This window comes from Amphiura filiformis, chromosome 11 (assembly GCF_039555335.1).
Source record: "Amphiura filiformis chromosome 11, Afil_fr2py, whole genome shotgun sequence".
Taxonomy (NCBI): Eukaryota; Metazoa; Echinodermata; class Ophiuroidea; order Amphilepidida; family Amphiuridae; genus Amphiura; species Amphiura filiformis.
Window position 1 is genome coordinate 51236507 of NC_092638.1, and position 23806 is coordinate 51260312.

Sequence of the window (23806 nt, forward strand, 5' to 3'; positions counted from 1 at the left end):
TGTGCACATAGTTTGTTATTGTTATTGCAGTTCTTTTCCACATACCTACGTTAACATTCGATTGGGTGATTTACTAATATTATATATTTTATGACTGCAATTTGGTGTTTTCAATGCGTTTTACACGTATCATGAAATTAACGCAAATATCTAGTCAACTGCTTTTAGAATTTTTACCTGATCGTCGGCTTTTGCAGGCAACAGAATGCAGATTGGCTCACGATAGATGTCGTATTCCTCTATGTGGTTCACTTATTGATAATTTGAGTTTGCCTTCCTTGTAACAACACACACATTGCCGTCTTGAAACCGGGTCTGGTACTGATTTTGGGACAGCCATTAGACTTCAGCGCCGTATCAAATCTCATAAAAACCACACGACTGACGACTATGTGTTTATGTTTCCCTCACGAAAGCTTGTGTCTACATCTATTACTATACTTCTTTGGAAACGTTGACCTTTGACCATTCTTTGTATAACGCCCTGATATGACCTTGATATGTTCGCTTGATTGGGTACGTTATAGCATCCATTTCATTGAGGTGTTAGGACTTGGTCAGTAGATAATACTCCAGGGATACAATAGTTTAACATGGTGTGTGAGCATGGTGAAAGACTCATTATTGATTAGGCGCGGACATATTAAAGGCACAGGTCCTTTGCGTGTATAGCAGAAAATTATAATAGAATGTGTGAATAGAATGTTTAGAATTTTGCAACTAAAATACTAACTGCATTCTGCATTATGTATTTATTTATTTTATTTATTTAGGCCTATGCCTATTTATTTATTTACTGACTTATTTATTTATTTTATTTATTTGGTATATTAGTTAGTAGGCCTAGTTAGTAATATTCCATGATAGGCCTACGTCGGTTTATTATTGATTGTTGATAACTTGACAACTTGATTGATTGATCGATTGATAGTCATTTCACATTATATTCCTAGTTTATAGGCCAATTTGAATAGCATCGTACATTAGATAAATAGACCTATCAGTATTGATTTATTCTATTCAGCAATATCAAGGATTACTATCAAACTTCTCATAGCTAATTGTCAGTTGGCTCAGTGGTAACGCAGTAGGTTTTACAACACGGAGGTCCCGGGTTCGATTCCCACCTCTGCCTATTTTTTGCAAGGCTGAGAAAAAAATGAAATTTCTGGAATGCAAACTTATTTGGCGCGCGATCTGAGCTGGTCCTTTTCTGGTGGCTGTGTCTGTTACAGGCACACTCCCTCTGCATCCAAACCAGGTTCACGCTCATTTCACCTCCCTTAACGCCAATTGGAAAAATCACACAAGTATTGATTTATCATCTACAGAGATGCCTCCTCTCCAGGCCAATGGTACGTTCAAATCGATCAGTTCAGTTGGACGTCCAAAGGTCCCATGAACATATTATAGTGACGTATGATTTTTGGTCATTTTTTTTAATTGTTGGTCTCTAATAGTCTCAAAGCTGATGATTAATTAATACACGGGAATTAAAGTAATAAAGACAAGTTAACCCTAGAACTATGAAGAGGTGTGTACCTCCCCGAAGGTTATTCACCGGTCACGTCTTTACGCTCAAACGACTTAAGCTAATCATCCTTTGCTCTCATTTTAGTGATAACATTTTTTCCCAGCTCTTACTTGTTTGTTACCCGTGGGTAGGACCGGCCACCAAAGATTACAAATGATGGGGGACGGGTATATTGAAGCCCACCATAGGTTTATACAGTAAAGTCAACGATTTGCATTTCCCTCTAAATTATTTCAACTCCTTACTTGTCTGTTACTTTGAAATAACTATTTCCTTTTATATTTAGGGGAAAATCAAAATCGCATGTTCGTCAAATTTGTAGCCAAAACTCAATTTTGCTTATACTTTTGTACATACCCATAATTTCCAAGTTTTACAAGAGTGCGCTCACATTATGACGTCATAATACATATTGGTTGTTTATTGACATATTATGATGCGGCATCTTTCGAAGAAATCTGCATTAAAACACATTTTTATGGGATTCGCAATTTTACAGTTTTCCTTACGATACGTTACTATCAATAATATTATACTTATATACTTATATCGTCTAAAAGTAATTGCTGTAACATCTAAATATTCAGATATCAGCAACAAGTATCTTGCAAGAAATATCTATCAGGTAATATAAATTACTATATCTTATAGCTTATTAAAAAGTAAGTAATATAATGTATACATTACCAGATATCGATTTGAAAAATCTAACAAGAATATATACCTAATAATTATAGCTTAATAGTGTAATAATAAAGTAAGTGATGTCAATCTACATTATTAATTATCAGCTACAACTATCAATAAAATATATATATTATAGCTTATAGGTAAAGTAAGTAATTATAATATCTACATTTAAGATATCAGCAACAAGTATCTAGCACTAGAAGTATTTTTTAGCTAATGCATAGCAAGAACAACCTATTAGCTAATACCATCTTATATACAGGGTGTCCCAGAATCTACTGTTTTTCCTGATATGAGAAAAATATTAAAATTATTAAATCACTTGTGTTTAGAAATTTACTCTCTGTATTGTACGCGTAATACTACACATGTTACAACTTCTGTTAATTTCATTTAAAAAAATATTTGTTTTCGCGTCGCAACGATATTATTGAAAACAGAGCGCGATATTAAATCTATGACTATATTTCAAAAACAAAGCGAAAAACAAAGCAAGATATTAAATCTATGAATATATTTCAAAAACAAAGAGAAAAACAAAGCGGGATATCCCAGAAAACACAAAACGTTTTCAACATCATACGAAAAAGGTTATAAAAGGTTGTCAGAAAACGTTTAAAAGTCGGGTTATATAAAGGGTATATTAAGAGTATAGAACGATTTCATAACCTTAAAAAACATTTTTTGATAACCTACTGCTCAGCAAACAAAAATGTTTTACAGAAAACGTTTAAATGTCGGGTTATATACATGGTATAAAAACGTTTAAATAACATTCCAAAAACATTCTTGAAAACTTGATACAAAACTTTCTAAACAGAATGTTATTTTGGGGTTGAAAAAATATTTTGCGAAAAATGTTTGCCCAAAATATTTTCAATAACGTTTTAAAAACGTTTTCATGAGCTTTATATAACCCGACATTTCAAATGTTATTAAGGGTTTTGAAAAAACATTTTAAGAACATTTCTGTGTTTGCTGGATTCAAATATTTCAACATAATGTTATTTAAGTATTGACACAATATTTGGCCAAAAAGTTTGCAAAAATAGTTTACAATAACATTTTTTGAAAACATTTCAAAATATTGTTGCAGTGTGTTTTCATACAAAACGTTTGAAAACGTTATCATGACCTTTATATAACCCGACATTTTAATGTTATTAAATGTTTTTGTGTTTGCTGGGATATGACTATATTCCAAAAACAAAACGAAAAACATAGTGGGATATGAAATGTATGACTATATTTAAAAAACAAAGCGAAAAACAGAGCGAGATATTAAATGTGTGGCTATATTTCAAAAACAAAGCGAAAAACAGCGGGATATAAAATCTATGGCTATATTTCAAAAACAGTGCGAAAAACAGAGCGGGATATTAAATCTGTAGCTATATTTCAAAAAACAAAGCGAAAAACAGAGCGAGATATTAAATGTGTGGCTATATTTTTTTTTTTTAAACGAAAAACAGAGCGGGATATAAAATCGATGGCTATATTTCACAAACAAAGCGAAAAACAGAGTGGGATATGCAATCTATGGCTATATTTCAAAAACAAAGCGAAAAACAGAGCGAGATATTAAATGTGTGGCTATATTTAAAAAACAAAGCGAAAAACAGCGGGATATGAAATCTACGGCTATATTTCAAAAACAACGCGGAAAACAGCGCGGGATATTAAATCTGTAGCTATATTTCAAAAACAAAGCGAAAAACTTAGCGAGATATTAAATGTGTGGCTTTATTTTAAAAAAACGAAAAACAGAGCGGGATATAAAATCGATGGCTATAATTATTTCAAAATACAAAGCGAAAAACGGAGCGGGATATGAAATCTATGACTATATTTCAAAAACAAAGCGAAAAACAGAGCGGGGTATGAAATCTATGGCTATATTTCAAAAACAAAGCGATAAACAGAGCGGGATATGAAATCTATGGCTATCTTTCAAAAACAAAGCGAAAAACAGAGCGGGATATAAAATCTATGGCTATTTTTCAGAAACAAAGCGAAGAACAGAGCGGGATATTAAAGCTATGACTATATTTCAAAAACAAAGCGAAAAACAGCGGGATATAAAATCTATGGCCATATTTCAAAAACAGAGCGAAACAGAGTGGGATATAAAATCTATGGCTATATTATTTTCAAAAAAAGATCTAAATGTCCTCTTTAGAAACATGTGAAAAACTCATTTTCGCCCAGGGTCGACATGTGACTCATTCCTTTTGATCATGTCACATGTCTTGAAAATATCACAGTTGATCGCTATATTACTTTTTAAATGAATTTTATTTACAAAGAGTCCTATAATCCAAGTATTGTTTTAGCTTGTTCAGCCATCTTCGTTCTGTCAAACTGGAAAAAACGTACAAATAGAAAATAATGATTTTTAGTTGTTGTTATTATGTTTTAGTTAGTAGCAATAGAGTGCCACTTCCAAGACACTTTTTTTTACCCCTCGACCAAACAGGAAAATTCCTGTCAGAAGCACACGTATTTTTTCACCATCAACCAAATATCATTTTCCTGTAGAAGCCGCTGCACCCTTGTGAAAAAAATTGGCTTATAATTAGCACAGCCTAGAGAAATTGGTTTAAAAAAATTTAATATACAATAAATGGACGAAAATCATTTTCCGTTTCCGACCCCTGAGGAGCGGCGGCGCTGGCGTAGTGAAAACATAACTCAGGAGCAGCGAACTCGAATTAATCAGCGGAGAAGAGAAAGACGTCCAAGACGCTTCGGACCCAACCCAAATACAGTTAAAGATTTGCGGAAACAGGCGAGAGATGCTGGTCTTCAAGGCTATTCTCGCATGCGGAAAGCAGATCTGGTTCAATTTTTGCGAGATAACCACGCGATAGATCAGGAGCCTTCACGATCACAGCCATCTCTTGAGATTGAAGAATCAGCGTCCGCGTTAAGACAGTTTGTGAATCAGTACACGGTGCCGGGGTTGCCTGGTTATACGCCGGAGACGTTTTTGCAAGAGGCCAGGCGACACCTGGTCGGCTAGAATTCTTGAGAATTATTCCACCTTTATAAACAGAGGCAGGCAGCGGTGGGTGTTTGAGACAACTTTAAGCCTTGATCTTCACACGGTGGAGTACGAGCCGTACATTCCTCTCCCGGAGTTTTTAGCAAAAAAAGACAGCGATCGTCAATCTCAAAAACAAAGACGACGCGTCCTTCAAGTGGGCTGTCACAAGGGCAACGAACATGGTTGACGTGCATCCGGAACGAATCGACAAGCCCCTTCGAGAAAAAGCCGCCGAGCAAAACTGGGATGGCGTGACATTTCTGACTCCCCTTTCTGACATCGACAAATTTGAGAAAAAAAATCCAACTATTTTGGTGAACGTGCACGGTTTTGACGGAAAGAAAGTTTATCCTCTTCGGATTAGCGATCGCGATTGTCAACGCAAGGTCGATTTGCTTATCATTTCTGACGAAGAAAAGCAACACTACTGCGTCGTTAAAAGTTTGAGCAGATTGCTGACTACGCAGGTGACGATAGACAGACACGCCCGCCACTTTTGCCAAAGGTACTACGCGTCCTACAGGTGTAAGGAACGACTAGCCGTGCACATCGAACTCTGCCGGTTGCACGAATCGGTGAGGATTGAGATGCCCGAAAAGGGCTCCGTTCAGGAGTTCAAGAACCATTTTAGATCGCAAAAGGTTCCATTTGTTGTTTACGCTGACTTCGAGTCTTTCACGAAGCCTATCGATACGTGTCAACCCATTCCCGACAGTAGCTACACAAAAAAGTACAAGAAGCACTTCGGGATTTTGTTACTACATCAAATGTTTTGACGATTCGCTGTACAGGCAAGATCCGGTTGTTTATACCAAAAGATCGGAAGACGAGGACGTGGCTCAGATTTTTGTGGAGTTCCTTGAGGAAGACTTTAGACGCATTTATCGACAGTTTCAATTACCTCAAAAGATGATCTTTGGCCGGCGGGAACGAGTTATTTTGTGGAGTCGAGTAATTGTCACATTTGCGGAAAGCCCCTAACCCCCCCTCCCCGAAACGAAGACAACTGTACAGTTCGGGATCATTTCCATTTTACTGGCAGGTTTCGAGGAGCGGCGCATAACAAGTGCAACCTTCGGTACAGGAAACCAAAATTCTTTCCCGTGATCTTCCATAATCTTGCCGGCTACGACGCTCACCTGTTCGTTAAAAATCTTGGCAAGACTGAGGGTAAGATTGACTGCATTCCGAACAACGAGGAAAAGTACATTTCCTTCACCAAGCAGATCGTCGTCGACTCCTTTGTTGGCAAAGAAGGGAAAAAGTTGAGGTTAAGCGCGATCTTCGATTTATCGACAGCTTTAAGTTTATGGCGTCAGGCCTATCCAAGCTCGTTGACAATCTCTCCTACTTTCCGACGATGGAAGAATTTTTTCCGAGCGATGAAAAAAGAAGACTAGTTGTGAGAAAAGGGGTTTACCCGTACGATTACGTTGATTCTTTGGAAAAGTTCGAGGAAATTTGTCTTCCGCCGAAAGAAGCCTTTTACTCCAAGCTGTACGAAGAAAGCATTTCCGACGAGGACTACGAGCACGCCCGAAAGGTGTGGGAAAACTCTCGGACTCTCTGGCGTATGAAATTCAAACTGAAGACTTTTACCGAGACATTGCCCAGGATCTTGACGCTCGAATCGATACTTCGAACTACTCCGCTAACCATTTGTCCGGGATCCGGGAACAAGAAAGTGCTGGGTAAGTTCAAGGACGAGGCCGGTGGCAATCAGATCGCTGAGTTTGTTGGCCTTCGAGCAAAGCTGTATGCCTACAGGATGCACGAGGGCTCGGAAAAAAATGCAAGGGTGTGCAGAAGGCCGTCATCAAAAAGAAAATTACTTTTGGCGATTACAAAAAATGCCTCTTCAGTGGTGAGCCTCAGATGAGAAGAATGAACGTGATTCGAAGCTATGCCCACGAGGTTTACACCGAAGAGGTTAACAAGATCGCGCTCGCTGCAAATGATGATAAGAGGATCGTCCTGCCGGACAAAATCTGCACATTTGCGCACGGTCATTACAGAGAGCGAGAAGAAAGGTGAGAATGATGAGGAGAATGAAAACCAAAGCGAAAACAAGGGCTAGAGCAAGAACGCTGGCGAAAACAAGGGCGAGGACCAGGGCAAGAGGAAGCAGCTGGAGGCCCTGGGGGTACCCAGACAATTTGCTCGATGCCCCTTGTCATAACACCGAATCCGGAGGCAGCTGAGTACCTGGAGGAACAATTAATAATTCCTGTCGAGCAAACCCTCTTTTTGGCGCTCCATCGGATAAATAGTACAGGATGGGATCGTCAGGCGTTTCGACAACGCTGTCGATCCCGTACGTCTCCAGAGACCATATGGGATCAGTAGCTCTCCTTCGCTCTCCCCCCTCGAGTTCTCCTGGCCTATACAGATACCTTACTTTTACGTTAGATGGAACCTGGACTTCATTTTTCCAACGCTGCGGCGCTGAGTGCAAAGCCTCGACTTTTTTTTCCCGATCGCGTCCGACGGTTTCATTCCGATGAGACGCGTTTTTCGTTGTTAAGCGCTCGGATAACTTCCGGCAGCCTAGCTACCCACTCTGTACTTCTTACATTCTTCCCGTTTCGAGCTTCTATCAAGATTTCCTGAGCATATTGGTGTATGATCAATCTGTCAGACAAAGTTCGATTGAATCTTTCCACGATGGCCTGAGCCCTATGCTGACCAGGCTCTCCTCTTCGCACGCTCACGTTATGCTTTTTCACGAGTTCGTTTACTTTTCCCATGAACTCCTTTCCTGGACCGACTTGCAAAAGGGTTGGCCATTTAAGCGGGCCTCTTGTGTAAATTTTTTCGAAAGCTTTGGCAACCTCCCCCGACTCCGAGCTCAGCGGTTCAGCCTCTTTGTACCTGCTTGCAACGTCCACCACAGTCAGAGCGTATTTGTAAAGCTTACGTCCTTTACCTGGCCTGTCGTGAGGCAAACAAAGCAGGTCGGCCTGGTGAACCTCGTCGGGAGTGCTCACGCTGAATTTTGCCCTAGGGATGTACTTTGGAGGTGGAAGGTAGATTTGCCAGATAGTCTACTTTTTCAAAATGTCCGCAGCTTCTTCTTTTGACACACCAGCTTCTTTCGCCAACTTGTCTATTGCTGAGACGCCTTTCCAGTATTCTTTTGGACTGTAATAGATTTTTGAAAGTTTGTCGTCCATTCTTTTTAGTTCACATTAGTTCACAAGAAAAACATCGACTTGGAGAGAGACAAGTTGGTCGAAATTAAAAACGGAATGAACAACACTTTCAACGCCAGGTCTAATCAAATCGGCATCATTGCCGGTTTTACGAATTTGCCGAATCCCAAAAAAGATTTGGCCCCCCATGCGACTCACTAAGCCTTTAGAAATTTTCTTCAACAAGCCGCATTTTATTGCCCAGCCTTGGAACCTCTCTTTTTCGGTAAAATCGGGAGTGAGCCCGCCAAACGCTCCAGCGAACGCTTGTTCTTTGACGTTTCAGTCTAATCCGACTTTTTTCATGTACCTGACTGTTACTTGGGCCGACGACTCGATATCGTTCAAAGTGATAAATAACGCGCGGCAAACCGTCTTTTCCGCATCCGTTCAAACGGACACTACGATTATGCACCATGTCGCGATCGAGTACGTTGAAAATAAGCTTTGCTTTTGGATCAACGGGGTTTCAGACGATGTCTACAGAACTCAAGCTCTAACAAGTCTCCTTGGAATTTCCATGAATTTTGAGCAACTGGGAATATTGAGCTTCTACGAAAAAAATTTAACCAAGCAAGAAATCATACAGCATTTCGTTGAACATCACGTGTCAAATTTTACGGACCACGAAGTTTTGCTGGACTGACAATTTTACTAACGACAAAGTTTTGATATAAATAAAATAAGCATGAAGAAACCTAACGCGCCGCAACTTTATCCCGATCTTCCTCAGGAAAGCGAAGGTCGAGGAGTCGAATTCCGACTAAAAAATATCGAAGAGATTAGGAATTTCTTGGACAACGAGGTTAACGAGAGGGAGAATTGCGAAGGAAATACAAGGCCGTGTGGAACGTGTTCTACAACACGGCTCAAGTTTCCGGACTCATCGCGGTCGGATCTGGAACAGGGGCTGTGGGGACGCTGGCCAGTGGAATTGGTGTGATCGTGAGTATTCCCCTCGGTGGAATCGCCATCGCCGGGGGTCTAGTCAGCGCGGCATGCGTAGCTCTTGGAAAGGCACTATGAACAAATTGGAGAAGCACGAAAGCGTAAAACGAACGGCAGAGTCATGTTTGAACACGGTGAATGATCTGGTGTCTAGAGCCCTTGAAGACGGACAGGTCAGCAACGAAGACTTCCACCACATTCGGCGGGAGTTGGAGAACTATAGAGGTCATAAGGCCGGTATAAAACATAGAACTCGCGCAGCCCTGATCGAATTGATTGCTGACAGAGGGAGAGAGAGAGAGAGAAATTCGCGCAGAAGCAGAAAACGCTGGAATGGAGCGAGGAAAAACAGAGGCTCTGGAGAATATCCTCAGTACCGCTGGGTTGAAGAACGAGGCAAAAAGTTAGAATTTACTTGAGTTTTGTGGAAATAAAAGAAATGGCGAATAAAAATCAAAACCCAGACAAAGATCTGAAAATGCAAAACCCAGACGAAGACGAAGATCTGGCCGAAGTAGAAAGTAGGCTGAAACATGCTCTGGAAGCCTTCCAAAAAATGCAAAACCCAGACGAAAATCTGGCCGAAGTAGAAAGTAGGCTGAAACAAGCCCTCCAAGAAGATTTTATCAAAATGGAAAATGATCTGGAAAGGCATGAACAACGAATAAGCGTACTTTCGGGGGCATGTATTATATACATCTTGCATCTTGCGGGTGTCAAAATTCTATTTTCACGATGGTAGTGGCAAGCATTTGAGCTAATTGCAGGGGGTTGAAGCAAAACAGCTAGAGTTTAATTGTATTTTGTGACAAACTGCCTCCAAGCTCGCGCGTCAATTTTTAATGTTCAAAATTTGTTGAAGATTTAATCAATTACAGAGGTTGTAATCGTATAGGTTGTCCACGGGCCTCTTGGATTAAAATCTTTGTAGCGTCCTTCGGCTTTTTTACATCCATTTTTAAACCAACATGTAAAATATACCGGAAACTCTTCTTCAAATTCTAATTCAGCTTCTTTTTGCCCGTTGTCATACTACCAATTCCAAATACCGCTTGGATTACCATTCTTCCACATTTCTTTTCGAAAATGTCCTCTTTTTCTAAATTCTTCTATCCAGACATCAATGCTCCCATCAACTAAGCTCCAGTTTGGCAGAGACTTCCACATTTCTGTTAGATCTTTTTCTTCGTTACAGCTTGGCGTAGAACCCATTTTTTTTTATTTGTACACCGTAAATTTGAATTACTTTTTTATTACTCCAAACAGTAGCGGCGGTGCAAATAAAATTTTAACAAACTGCCTAAAACTCCTGCCTCCGTTAGCGTGCAAAGGGTTAACTTGCTACCTTCGGCTGTATCCTAACAAAAAACTGCTTCATCACTATGCCCAGCCTTCACCCAAATAAATGATGACGTATTCTCCTGGCAGGAGAATACGTCACAGAACTGTAAGTAAGTTGCAGGATTCTCGAGTTAACTAAATTATGTGCGCTGTATCCTTAACAAGAAAGCTAGGAGAATACGTCACAGAACTGTAAGTAAGGTGCAGGATTCTCGAGTTAACTAAATGTGTGTACCACCAGTCTATTTTTGGCTTGTCAAAAGCCCATTGTATACAGCTAGCTAAATGTAAACAAAAACTTAACACCTGTCGCCAGAACAAAGAAACTATAGTCAAGGACAGCGTGTCTTAACAACTGTGCATTATTTACACTTGGTTAACTAAGTACACGCAAATCCCCTACCATTGCCAAATAATGATGACGTATTCTCCTGCACGATAATACGTCACAATACAGGATCTACGAGCTAGTTCACGCTAGTTTCAAAATTGTTTCCTTTGTTCTCAACCAAGACCAAGGTGACACTTCTTTAGTTTGTACATGCGTAATATAAGTTTTACTAAGGTTAAGCTTTAGTATACTGTGCATGTACAACTATTCCCACCTTAACTCTCTGTCTAGTGTCAAACAATGAATCGCGTGTTGTGCCTCAAGCTAAATGTAAAACCCGCAGCTGTGTAAACAATGCCAGACAAAAAGGTAAAAAAGCTAACTCTAGATGGGGGCCACTACAGTGGCTGTCAAAGGTCAACTGTTTTACCGGAAGTCACAGTCAATACCACAAATTCAAAAAAGCTAACTCTAGATGGGGCCACTGCAGTGGCTGTCAAAGGTCATTTATCAAAAAAATCAGCTATCTTGACTAAGGAAGGTGCTAGAGACTTAAAATTAAAAATTAGGGGGTTCATTTTTTGAGAGTTGGTCAGTGTTTCTAGAACAAAATTTTTTCAGTGTTTCTAAAATTTAAAAAAAATCCTAAATTAATCGGTTAAATTGCTATATCAGACATTCTGTAAGAAGTATCATAACTAAACTCGGAGTTTGTGCTAGATTAATATCAGGAATTATTTTCAAGAGGTCAAAAGGTCAACAAACTTTTTTTTTTAATTTTGTCTAGAGAAATTTTTTTTTTCGCGTAATTTTCTTTCGATTTGCTACAAATTTTCTCTTTGTTCTCCTGGAAATATTAACAAATATATTCCTTTGAACAGTGGTGTTTCGTAGCCAGACCCAACTCGTGGCAAAACTTAAAGCCGTGCTTGGATTGCAAAGACGAAGCGGCGTAAAATTTCTTCTTTTGGGTAAATGGAATTCATTTTTCGTCAAAGTAGACAAGCAATCGATGGTCTTCAGTTTTTAACTCGAGAAAAATTTCTTTCGTGATTTTGTGAAATTTTCTGAATTCATCTATTTTTTTCCTGGAGTGCTTTTTCCTCTTGAATTTGCTCCTGCGTCACTTTTTTTTAAAACAAAGAGCGTTGTACAGACAACTCTGTCCTTGGGAGGATTTTGTTTGATCCATTCTTTTTATATTATAAAAAAATTATAAGCCAATTTTTTTCACAAGGGTGCAGCGGCTTCTACAGGAAAATGATATTTGGTTGATGGTGAAAAAATACGTGTGCTTCTGACAGGAATTTTCCTGTTTGGTCGAGGGGTAAAAAAGTGTCTTGGAAGTGGCACTCTACTGCTACTTAGTTAATATATTTAGTTGAGTAAATTTATTTTATTACTGTCGGCTGTGATTGATAATATTGCAAACAAGTTCTTCAACTTCTTTGCTTCAACCAATTATTATCAGAATTAAACAACGGTGTGTCTTCACACGGAGCAACCATTTCAACAAAGTTTAACAAAGACATGCGATCAATATACGTTGAGCATAAAGAGTCTAATAATTACTTACTTTGCCCGACTCCGATGTTGGAAAGGCATCCTTCACGAAGAGAATGTACTTTGGAACAAGTAAATCGGATACCTAAAAACAAGAAGATGATTAGACTTTAAAAAATATCATTTTAAACATCATGAAATCAGGGGATTCAAAGCATGCGCACATTTCCAGTGTTTAGTGTTTATATTTTGTTTTAGTATATTTTTTCTAACTCTGACCCACCTTGCCTCTGCAAAATTCCTTCAACTCATCTGAGGTAACTTTGGAAGAATGATGAAGTCTTTGAAAAGAAATGAAACAAAAAGAAAAAAAAACAAATCAAACAAAAACTACAAACATACCATGAACATTAACTAGTGATATTTACTTTTGAATATAAAGTTGATTATAAATGTTGTATCCAAAATAAACGACAGGGTAACAAACTTGAGTAAATAATCATGGATTTCCATCGGATCAAATTATATAATGTATAAGGCTGAGTTCACATATAAGTATACGGTATACGGTATTCGCTATACGAAATACGCTCATTCGATCAGGCTGAGTTCATATAGGAGTATACTATGTGAACTCAGCCTGATCGAATGAGCGTATTTCGTATAGCGAATAGCGAGTATGCCAGTTTACCCATTTTCTTCGTCTTATCAAATGCTTGTAACTTTACTTCTTGAGGTCACATTGCATTCAATGAGGTGTCATAATGTGCAGAATTAGATAGTGCATCTATTAAAAAATGAATTTACCCAAATATGGTTTAGGTTTTTAAAATTTGGACGATATACGCTGCACTAAAATCGAACACGCGCGATTCCCACTATACTATACTAAACGCAGGTATACGGCCTTTTCGAATAGCTCTTATGTGACCCGGTACTATGAAATTACCTTGCTCAATTTAAGCTATACGCGTGCATCTGCAAAACGTGCATCGTATACCCGAATAGTATGCTTCTATGCGATCGTAGCCTTATGTGACCCGGTACTATGAAATTGCATTGCTCGATTTAAGCTATACGCGTGCACCTGCAAAACGTGCACCGTATACCCGAATAGTATACTTCTATGTGATCGCAGCCCAATAAACACGATTAAGCCATTTTAAACGTCATGGTTTACCTGATACAGGCACACACTTCTTCATAAGTCCGTCCATCAGGAACTCCTACAACCTTATTAAATAAAATTAGAAATTAGGTCAACTATAGGGAAACCGAATTTTGGATAAAACATGCATGATTTGGTGGGAAAGTGTCATAAAAGGGATTGAAATTCAGGATGAGGAGGGAATTGTGTGAGTTCATAGTTTAGTCATTTTGAATATCTTTCAGCCAGGGTTATTGAATAATTGTTTTAGGTCTAATATTAGTCATAATTAACATGATTTACGCATAGAGACGAACACCCAATTATATTATAAACCGCCCCTATTATTACATGTAACGTGCCTGACACGATTCGCGGAGAGCGGGCAGCGACAATGACAGAAATGCTTTGTCAGCTTTGGACTGAGAATTAAGCGATAACGATTTGTACAATACAAAGAACAGTTTATAGTTGTGTGATGTTCATCAGTATACAACTTCTTACCATGACATTACTGACTGCAGGATGTTTGTCTAAGACTTTCTCCAAGTTACCGGGCGCTATATTGGTTCCTCCTTTGATGATGATGCGTTCCTGAAAAGATTCATTGATCTTGAATTCTGAATTGGTTCTGTAGGTTACATACCTATAATACACACACCTACCAACATACAACCCCTACACACCCCTCTATATATACAGGGTGTGTCAAAATGATTGGTACCGATCAGCTTTGTTGTCTAATGAAACGGCTGCTTCTTCTACATTAGATCCTCTTGAAATGACTACTATTTATTGTTTAGTGACCTTTTATAGTAAAAATCTACAAATAAGGTGGGTGTAATATTATATTTTGATGTGGCATTCTTGGCCATGCCCACTGGATACTAATGGGTATCATTTTGTTATTATTATAGCATTTCTAATGCGCTTTTTTTTCCAAAAAGAATCAAGGCGCAATACAAAATGCTGCCCTACGACAGGAAAATTCAAAATACAAAATTAAAAATGAACAATCATATAGAAACACTTTATATTTTATTGAAAAAGTTATTTGTGAAGATGGCAAAAGCACTGGCCTCTGATGGAAAGCGGGTGGTTGTTCCAAAGCCTACAATGTTGATCCTGCTACCGCAAAATCCTATGCAACGGTTTTTGAAGGGATATACAGCTTAGTATCATATGTCATCGAATAAACGAAGGTTACGTGTGAAATGAGTATTATACAATGCTGTATGGAATGGTATTTGATGAAAGATTTAGTTTTCTTGATTTGTGCATTACCGCTTTTCTTCCAATAAACTGAAGGTACCCGTTTTCATCCATCGTTCCAAGGTCCCTAAAAATGGAAGTAAACAAAGATTAACATTATGTATCTTGTCGGTAGTGTATACATTAGAGAATGGACACTAAAGACATCAAAAACAACTTTTATGATCTTGATAAGGAATTAAGAGAACCCCTAATTATGAATCATAAATTTTGACACAGTTTGAGCTTGAAATAGTTTTTCCAAATTTGGTTGAAACATTTTTAAGCACAATACTATTCGTTGGGGTTTATCATCTACACGACTCATTTGCTACCCAATATTATTGATGTTATTATTCTTACAAGTTCGTGTTATCTTGTAACTATAAACATTTATTAAATGTTCTGTGTGATACACATGTAACCATGCGGGCTGCCATCTTGGAAAAGCCCTTATTATTGGTGTTGCCGGTTCATTAGCATATTGATAATCTATCACTAAATATGGATACTAGAAATCCCTAACCTTGCAACAATTATTATCATGTGACAGTGACTTCATGGAGCAATATTCAGATCCTGATATGTTTTCCCTTTTAACACTTGCAATTTGAATTGTAATCAAGAACATATTAAAGCATCGATTGCAAAAATCTGACAATGAAAAAATGCAGAACATAACTGTACAGCCTGTCTCAAAAAAATTGTGCAAGTGAAAAGCGCCCTCTATGGCAATTACAAAATACCGTTGTGACATGATGCTTACATGTACATCAGCGTCAAGGGCACAGTTTTAGCTCTCAGATGCCGTTTGTTCTGTTCAATTTGCTTGTTTTAATCTCAAGATATGTTTAGTTAACCACGATAGGATAAAATCACAATTGTGCCACTTTTACTAGGGAAGAGGGCTACACAGGTAGGCCCTAGATCAATAATGATAGCTGATGTTGAAGTGTCTAATGCACTCCCCCTTCGGGGCTCGTGCATAAAACGCATCAACCTCAGCGCGCATGCATTATTTTGTCTAATTTCTCTCCCAACAAATAATACGCGCGCTTTCATTAACCTATAAGTTTGCAATATTTGTTTGTCTTTTAACATGTCTTGAGTGACAAAGAAAACAGTATTAACCATGATAAAATCATTGACATGAACATGTATTTACTTTTACAGCAGAATGTGAAATATCTATTTCTCTTTTAACCTGTTTTAAGTGGAAAAAGAGAATCATATAATACATGAATCATGATAAAAGAGTAAAAACAGTAAAAACTATTTTTATTGTTGTATAATTGATGCGGTCTTTTGATTTCATGAAGAACTCTTGATAAACTTGATGCTATCATTGATTTACATGTACAGTCCTCTTGATCTTCCCCAGTAAAAAGTGGCACAATTGTGATTTTACCCTTTCGTTGTTAACTAAGCATATCTCGAGATTAAAACAAGTAAATTGAACAGAACAAACGGCATTTGAGAGCTAATACTACGCCCCTGACATTGGTATCAGCAATATGTCACAACGGTATTTTCTAATTGCCATAGAGGGCGCTTTTCACTTGCACAATTTTTTTTGAGACAGGCTGTAGATGTCGTGACTCGAACCGAAACTTGTCCCGTGGGACGGGCATATAAAATCGTATGCTATTCATCTTACCCTGTGTGGTACCATCCATTCGGTTTCTTGGCTGCTTTTGTCTTCTCTTCTTCTCCCCAGTAATATAAAAATAAAGAAGAACCTCTAAAGCAGATTTCTCCAATCTCATTGATTGGTAGGACCTGGCCATCATCGCCGATAATCTTCACCTGTTTTTGGTATGGTTATAATCGTTTAGGCCTCTTGTTACGAATCAATGAAATTTTAAATACACATTTACACTCAGGATGCTACTCTCAATCCAATCGAATACAGTGACGTATAGCTGCAGGGGGCAGAAGGAAATTTCCCATGTCAAAAAATTGCCTATTTGCCCCCCCCCCCCCCGGAAAAAAGATAAAGGAGGGAGTAGAAAAGAAAGAGTATAGAGGGAGAGGGAGAGAGGTGGGGAGAGAGAGAGAGAGATAGAGGGGAGAAAGGAGAGAAGAGAGAGGGGAAGTGGGGCAGAGAAGGGGAGGGGGAAGGGTTGGAATTTTAGAGGGAGAGGAAGAGAGGGAGTTATAGCCATAGATCTTAGGGTCGTTTTTGATTTCTCGAAAGCAAAGAAGTAAAGACGCGCTAAATACAAAAAATGGAAATATGAACTTGACAAAGCTGACGTTTACTGGAACAATTGAGCATTATTTATTAAATGATATAGGCCCATCACAAAATAATTAAATTGAAACATGTTTGATTTGATTTGATTCGGTATCTCTATATTGCACATACAACAATACAAGGTAAATAGATATAAAATGCATAAAGATAAATAACATATAATACACGTAAATAACAACGCAAGGAGATATCGCAGGATACCCCTTTAAGCCCAAAGGCTTATTTCCGAAGGGGTCCTTTATACATAGAAGGGCAAAAGGCATAAATAAAAACAAAAACATACAAATAAATAAAAATATACAAGTGAATATTAAAAGTAAAAAAGTATTTAAACATGATTAAAATCATTAGAAACTAAATTTTAATTTAGTTTAAAAGATGAGTTTTTACAGACTTTTTGAAATTTGGTTTATCAGAAATTGATTTGATTGCACTTGGTAAGTTGGCCCAATCCTGAAAGGCATTATAATAAAAAAAAAGAGCCAGAAGTGATGGTAGTGGATTTTGGAACACGAACATTTTGAGCACTGTTTCTGGTACTGTATTGGTGCACGTTTGAAACTCTGGTAAAATTTGAACTAAGATAGTCTGGGCCAACTTCATTAAAAATATCAAAAACATGGTTCAACCTAAGTTGTTTTGCCCTATTTTGTATGTTAAGGAAATTAAGATCTTTAAAATCATCTTCTGTAATATGATACATGCAATTCTTATTTACAATTAATCTGATAACTTTGTTTTGAGCAATTTGAAGGCTTTTACTCATCTGTTTATGTGTGCCAGCATGCCAAGAAGAAATAGAATAATCAAACAAACAAAGAACAAGAGCAGAGCATAACATTTTCTTGATATTTTGATCAAGAAACTTTGCCTGTCTGTAAAGAAATTTGAGTCTAGAATTTACTTTTTTTATGACACCAAGACCCATTTCTTCACCATTCAAGCACTGGTCAATAGTAAGACCTAAGTATTTAACTGAGGGAGTAGCATGAATTGTTTGCCCTTCACACTCAATGGTATAATTTGGCCAATTCTTCAATTTACATTTTGTTCCAAAAAGAATGAGTTCTGTTTTACCCATGTGGAGAGACAGTTTATTATCAATGAGCCATTTGTTACAGCTTTCCAGATTTTTGCTAACCTGCTGCCCAATTTTTAACGGATCTTTATCAGATACCAAAAGAGCGCTATCGTCTGCATACTGAAGGAGTATACAATCAACACAGTTGGGCATGTCGTTCACGTAACAAAGGAACAAAATGGAACCCAAGATACTCCCCTGTGGAACTCCACATGTTAAAGCCATAGAGTTGGAGTCTGAGCCATTAACATTAACAACCTGAGATCTGCAATTCAGATATGACTCAAACCATTTAGTGGAGTTCATTCCCAGGACAGTAAGCTTTTGACATAAAATAGAGTGATTAACACTGTCGAATGCTTTCTGGATGTCAATAAGCACCATTCCAGTAAACAGACCAGCACAGATTTGGTTTCTGATATGATCTTGAAGATAGATAAGACATATGTCTGTGGAATATTTACCTCTAAAACCTGACTGAAATTTAAATAAGATGTTATTTTCCGTGAGATACCTGTTAAATTGTACAAACACTGCTTTCTCCAAAATTTTTGAGGCCACAGACAAAATACTAACAGGTCTTTAGTTGCCTACTTCCAACCTGCTCTTCTTTTTATATAATGGTTTGACCTTGGCAATTTTCATTTCACTTGGAAACACTTCAGTCCTGATAGAGATTAATAATAGATGTGATTGGAGTTGTAATGACCTCTGCAGCATCTTTCAGAAAACGAGCCGGCAAGCCATCTAAGCCAGTGCTTTTATCGATGTTAAGATTGGTAAGCTCATCATAGACAAAGGCCTCACTGACTTCATGGAGATCAAAGGATCCATTCCTAATATGACTGTAATAGCTTTGGAACCTGTTGGAGTTAAGGGTACTACACCCATGATTTTTTTTTGCATTTTTTTGCATTTTGTGAAGAAATTACAACAACAAAAATTGGACAAAGTGGTATGCAAAATGAAGGGGCAAATCTTCTCGTTTTATTGGTGGCATCGGTATCAACGTAGCTTACATGCTTTTAAAAGTAGAAGCCAAAAGGTGGTACATCACCGATGATTTAAATTCACTTCATTTTGGAAAGCTTACTATCAACGGATTTCGTTAAAATTTTGGATATGTGTTGCTAACACGTTAGGGAAATAAAGTTGATATGTAAAATGGGAATAAGTGGTTCCTGATTTCTTTTATGACTTCATGAACTTGGTGCTCCACAACTATCAAAAAGGAACTGGTTAAAATGCTTCTATTTTCAATGTTAAGGTATATTTTGTATTTTTAACTTACGACATTATTTCACTGAAACATAATTAAGCCCCAGGTAACAGGTTACCACAACCATACTGCAGCAATGTTGAAAAAATTGTATTTCTTGTCACCTATACCACCATATTGGGTAGTTTTCCGTAAGCTTAACTTTTGTGATTTTGGTAACTATTTTATATTTATTTGTGAAATCCATCTCAACTAGGCATTCTAAATTGTACTCACCATTTACATCCCAAGGTATATTAGTATATCCACCTTGCACTTCTCGATATATATCCAGTTAAAGACAGAATATCAAAATTATTCCTCATTATGATATCACAGACTCTTACATGTGTATTCAAAATTGATGCTTAAATTTGACCTGAAGTCCTGAACCAATTGACCTATAACCTGACATACGGTGACCTAATAGCCTTTTCTTCTCCTAACAACACATTATATAATTAAATTGACTAATGACTATTCATCCATTGTGTAAGTGTTTATTTAATTTATTCAGTGTTATATATTTTGCATGCACCACTATAGATTTTCTATAGAGAGTATAACAAAGGATTTAATGTATTCTATTCATGTACCCCACTTGAACATGTTGAAAAGAATAAATTATAGTTTGTTATGAAACACAGATCTGAGTTACTAGGATACACAGTAAACAAAAAATATATAGGGCTAAAATGACTTACTACAATGTGTAAAAGCATTTTTTTTCTTATTTTTTTATTTTTTTTTATTTCACATGATCCGTGCATATATCGCCTAGCTATAAATGAAAAAATATTTTTTTAGACCAATCAAACCAATATATGGGTGTAGTATGCCCTTAACATCATAAAGACCACTTGGCTCAGGTAGCTCACCAACAAGTTTGGCAGCAACCCAGTAAAGAATTTGTTGAAATAATTAGCAACTTATTTGTTCTCAAAATACTTTTTACCATCAATATCTAAAACCATATTGGTAGAGTCTTTTGTTTTGTTTTGGTACCCAAGCTCTTTGAGATTTTTCCAGAGTTTTTTAGAATCATTTTTATTTGCTTCAATCTTATGCAACATGTACTGTTGTTTAGCAGATCTTATCTCTCTTTATTACGTAACTTGCAGTACTCTTTATAATACTCAGATATATGTTTGTTTTTATTAACTTTTGCAAGCAAACAGTCTCTTTCTCTGATGTCATCAATAATCTCACTTGTAATCCATGGTTCAGGGCGTTTAATCCGAACTTCCCTTAGAGGAGCAACAGACTCAAGAGTGTTCAAGAATATGTTACAAAACATGGACCAAACTCTATCAACATCGTTACATAACAATATTTCAGACCAGTCAGTTTCAGACAACTTATCAATGAAAGATTCCTTGCTGTAATTCTTTAAAGATCTTACTTTAACTCTTTTATGCTCGTTAAATGTTGGTTTGGGTGACTTCCTTGTACAGTACGTGAAAAAGTGATCACTTAACCCAGTTGTTACCACACCATAATGACTGATCACATTATCATAATTACATATAATGTGATCAAGAGCAGACTTTGTAGTAGGGGTAATTCTAGTTGGGGGTGAATAAGTTGTTCATGTCCAAACAAGTGGAGCATGTTAGCATATTTGGTGTATACTCGGTCTTTACGTAAAGCACACATGTTCATATCACCCAAAATAATCACTTCAGAATCAGCAGGCAATTTTGAAAGGACATTCTCAAGATTGTTGATAAACTGGGAATGCTTTTCAGGCCTGTAACAGGAACCAACAATAAAAGGTTTGCATCTTGGTAGAAAAATCTCAGTCCAAATAGCTTCCATTTTGGGAATGTCTAAATCAGGCTTGGGATTAAATGCCAAATCACAATGAATGTAGATGCAGGTACCGCCGCCATTTTTGTTACGGTCCTTACGGATAACAGAGAAATTAGGAATGTTGATTTCATTATCGGTGACTGAATCATCTAGCCATGTTTCACAGACAGTAATTATTTTGGGTCTAGTATTGGATGCAATCAATTTTAATTCACTCATTTTGGGACAAACAGAAGAGGCATTGAGATTGATAATGTGAATACGCTTCTTAGAAAAGGTTTTATATTGTTTATTTTAATATTGTTTATTTTACAGTTTCTATCATCTTTCCTTCTGGAGATCCCGGCTCAAGTTCATTTGATGAATCTGTGCGGAATCCTATCCTGGGACCTTTTCCTCTATGAGTTACACGCATGGAATTGATCTTTAAAGATCTAAGACATTTTCAAACATCAGGGTTGATATGAGTGAATTTCCATAGTCTTTGAATTCAAGTAGTTTGAATGTTTAAGAATAATATTAGCGTAGGCTCATACCATAATTTCCATTTCATAGATCATCGCCTAGAGAGGTCATTCATGTTTATTCAAATGAAGCGCCTTTTGTATTGAAGTGTTAACAACAAACCTCTTGAGAAAACAAAGGGAGGATTTTTTGTTGCAGCCGCTTTTACATGCCTTTCTTTTGATCGCCCATTGATTCCCTAGTTTAAAGGACAAGTTCGCGTTGAAGAGAGTTTGAGCAAGAAATCCAATCGATGAAGTTGCCGTTCCAGTTCCAGTCAATTTTCAAACTTCATTTCGCAAACTCTCTATTGTTATACAAGGCACACTCAGTCATTTAATTAGGCACTGGAACCGATTGAATTCGGTGATGAAATGAGCAAAATTGTAAGCTACACCTTTTCACGTTAAAATACATTTTCTGGAGTAAATGAAAAGCATTAATTTTCATTTCTTTCAGTAAATATCAGCAGAAAACCATAATGCATGATACTGTATTTTTTTTAAATAGTCCTGGTGTTAAGGGGTCTGGAATGAGCGTTTTGAGCGTTTCGACAGTATTTTTTGTGGGACATGAGAGCACATCAGACAAATCGAATTGCATTTTTTGAAATTCACGATTTAATACAAATTTTATGACAAATTATTAAAATTTGATATTTTTCACATTTTTGATATATAACAGTCCTCGAAGTAAATTTTATAAATCTAATGATATATTCTTAAAGTGTATGTAGCTGGGAGGAAAAGCCGACGATCAATTGAAAATGTTGACCTTTCATATTGAAGATATGGATTCTTTTTCCCAAAAGACCTAATTTCTTTTGGTGTTTTGGGGAAAAAAATCCATATCTTCAATACGAAAGGTCAAAATTTTCAATTGACCGTCGGTTTTTCATCCCACCTACATACACTTTAAGTATAAATCATCAGATTTATAAAGTTTACTTCGAGTACTGTTAAATATCAAAAATATCAATTTTAATCATTTGCCATAAAATGTGTATTACATTGCGAAGGACATTCTTCGTATTCAGAATGCAATTCGATATGTCTGATGTGCTCTAATGTCCCACAATAAAATACTGTCCAAACGTTCATATCCCATCCCTTAAACTTAAAGCATGGAATTTAGTCTTCTAGTGTACGATTTTCGATTTTGACAGGTCTTAACTTCGCCCGTGAGTTTTTTGTGTGTGGGGGTGGGGGTGTGTGTGTGTGTGTCCCCTTTTTAGCTTTTCAAAGTAAAAATAAATTTCGCTTATGGAAGATTTTTCTCAACTTTCTAAAGCACATCACACCGGGCGATATATCATAATTTTGTCAGAATTTCCGTTTTGATTGCACCATTTTTCATACCCGACTGCCAATTTTATCAAAATCAACACGTGAATAAGTTGACCTCTGTGTTGACCTTTGATTTTGAATATCGCCAGAGTGTAGAGAATGTTTTATTATTTTTTTGGTAACATCTTGATTGTGCTATAGGACCATAAATAGACGCTTAAAAAAAAATCTGTTTTTTAGAGTCCTGTGGGATGCATGTTAACCATATGCTAGAACACGTACTGGACTAGAACGTTTAATATTTACATAACTTACATAATAATAATGACAAAATGGCATTGTTCAACTTACCTCCGAACCATCAAAAGGAAAGTATCCAGGCCTATGTAGAATTTCAAGTGGATCTTTTGGTGATTGCCGAAATCTAAATCCTTCTGTACCTCCGTATTCTAGCTACACGTACATTAACAAAACGTGAAAAAGAAAACAAGTATTATGAATACATTCATGATAAATTCATAAATACCTTGGTTCTTTTTCATGTTTTTCCTTAGACGAAAACGGGAATCCTCTTTGATAAGTTTCATTGCGCGAGCTGTATGATGGCTAGAACCGTATAGACATGA

General features: G+C 37.2%; 1 protein-coding gene across 1 annotated transcript in view; it reads right to left on the bottom strand.

The window, feature by feature from the left end:
• Window positions 1-12642: 12642 nt before the first annotated feature.
• The window catches only part of LOC140163752 (medium-chain acyl-CoA ligase ACSF2, mitochondrial-like), a 30588-nt gene continuing 19424 nt past the window's right edge, over window positions 12643-23806 (bottom strand). Inside the window, exons 4-10 of the mRNA XM_072187069.1 lie at window positions 23532-23633; window positions 16640-16788; window positions 15016-15070; window positions 14236-14325; window positions 13765-13817; window positions 12868-12925; window positions 12643-12729 (exon numbers count right to left, since the gene is read on the bottom strand). Coding sequence (XP_072043170.1) covers window positions 12643-12729; window positions 12868-12925; window positions 13765-13817; window positions 14236-14325; window positions 15016-15070; window positions 16640-16788; window positions 23532-23633 — 594 coding nt within the window. The remainder of the gene's footprint in view (window positions 12730-12867; window positions 12926-13764; window positions 13818-14235; window positions 14326-15015; window positions 15071-16639; window positions 16789-23531; window positions 23634-23806) is intronic.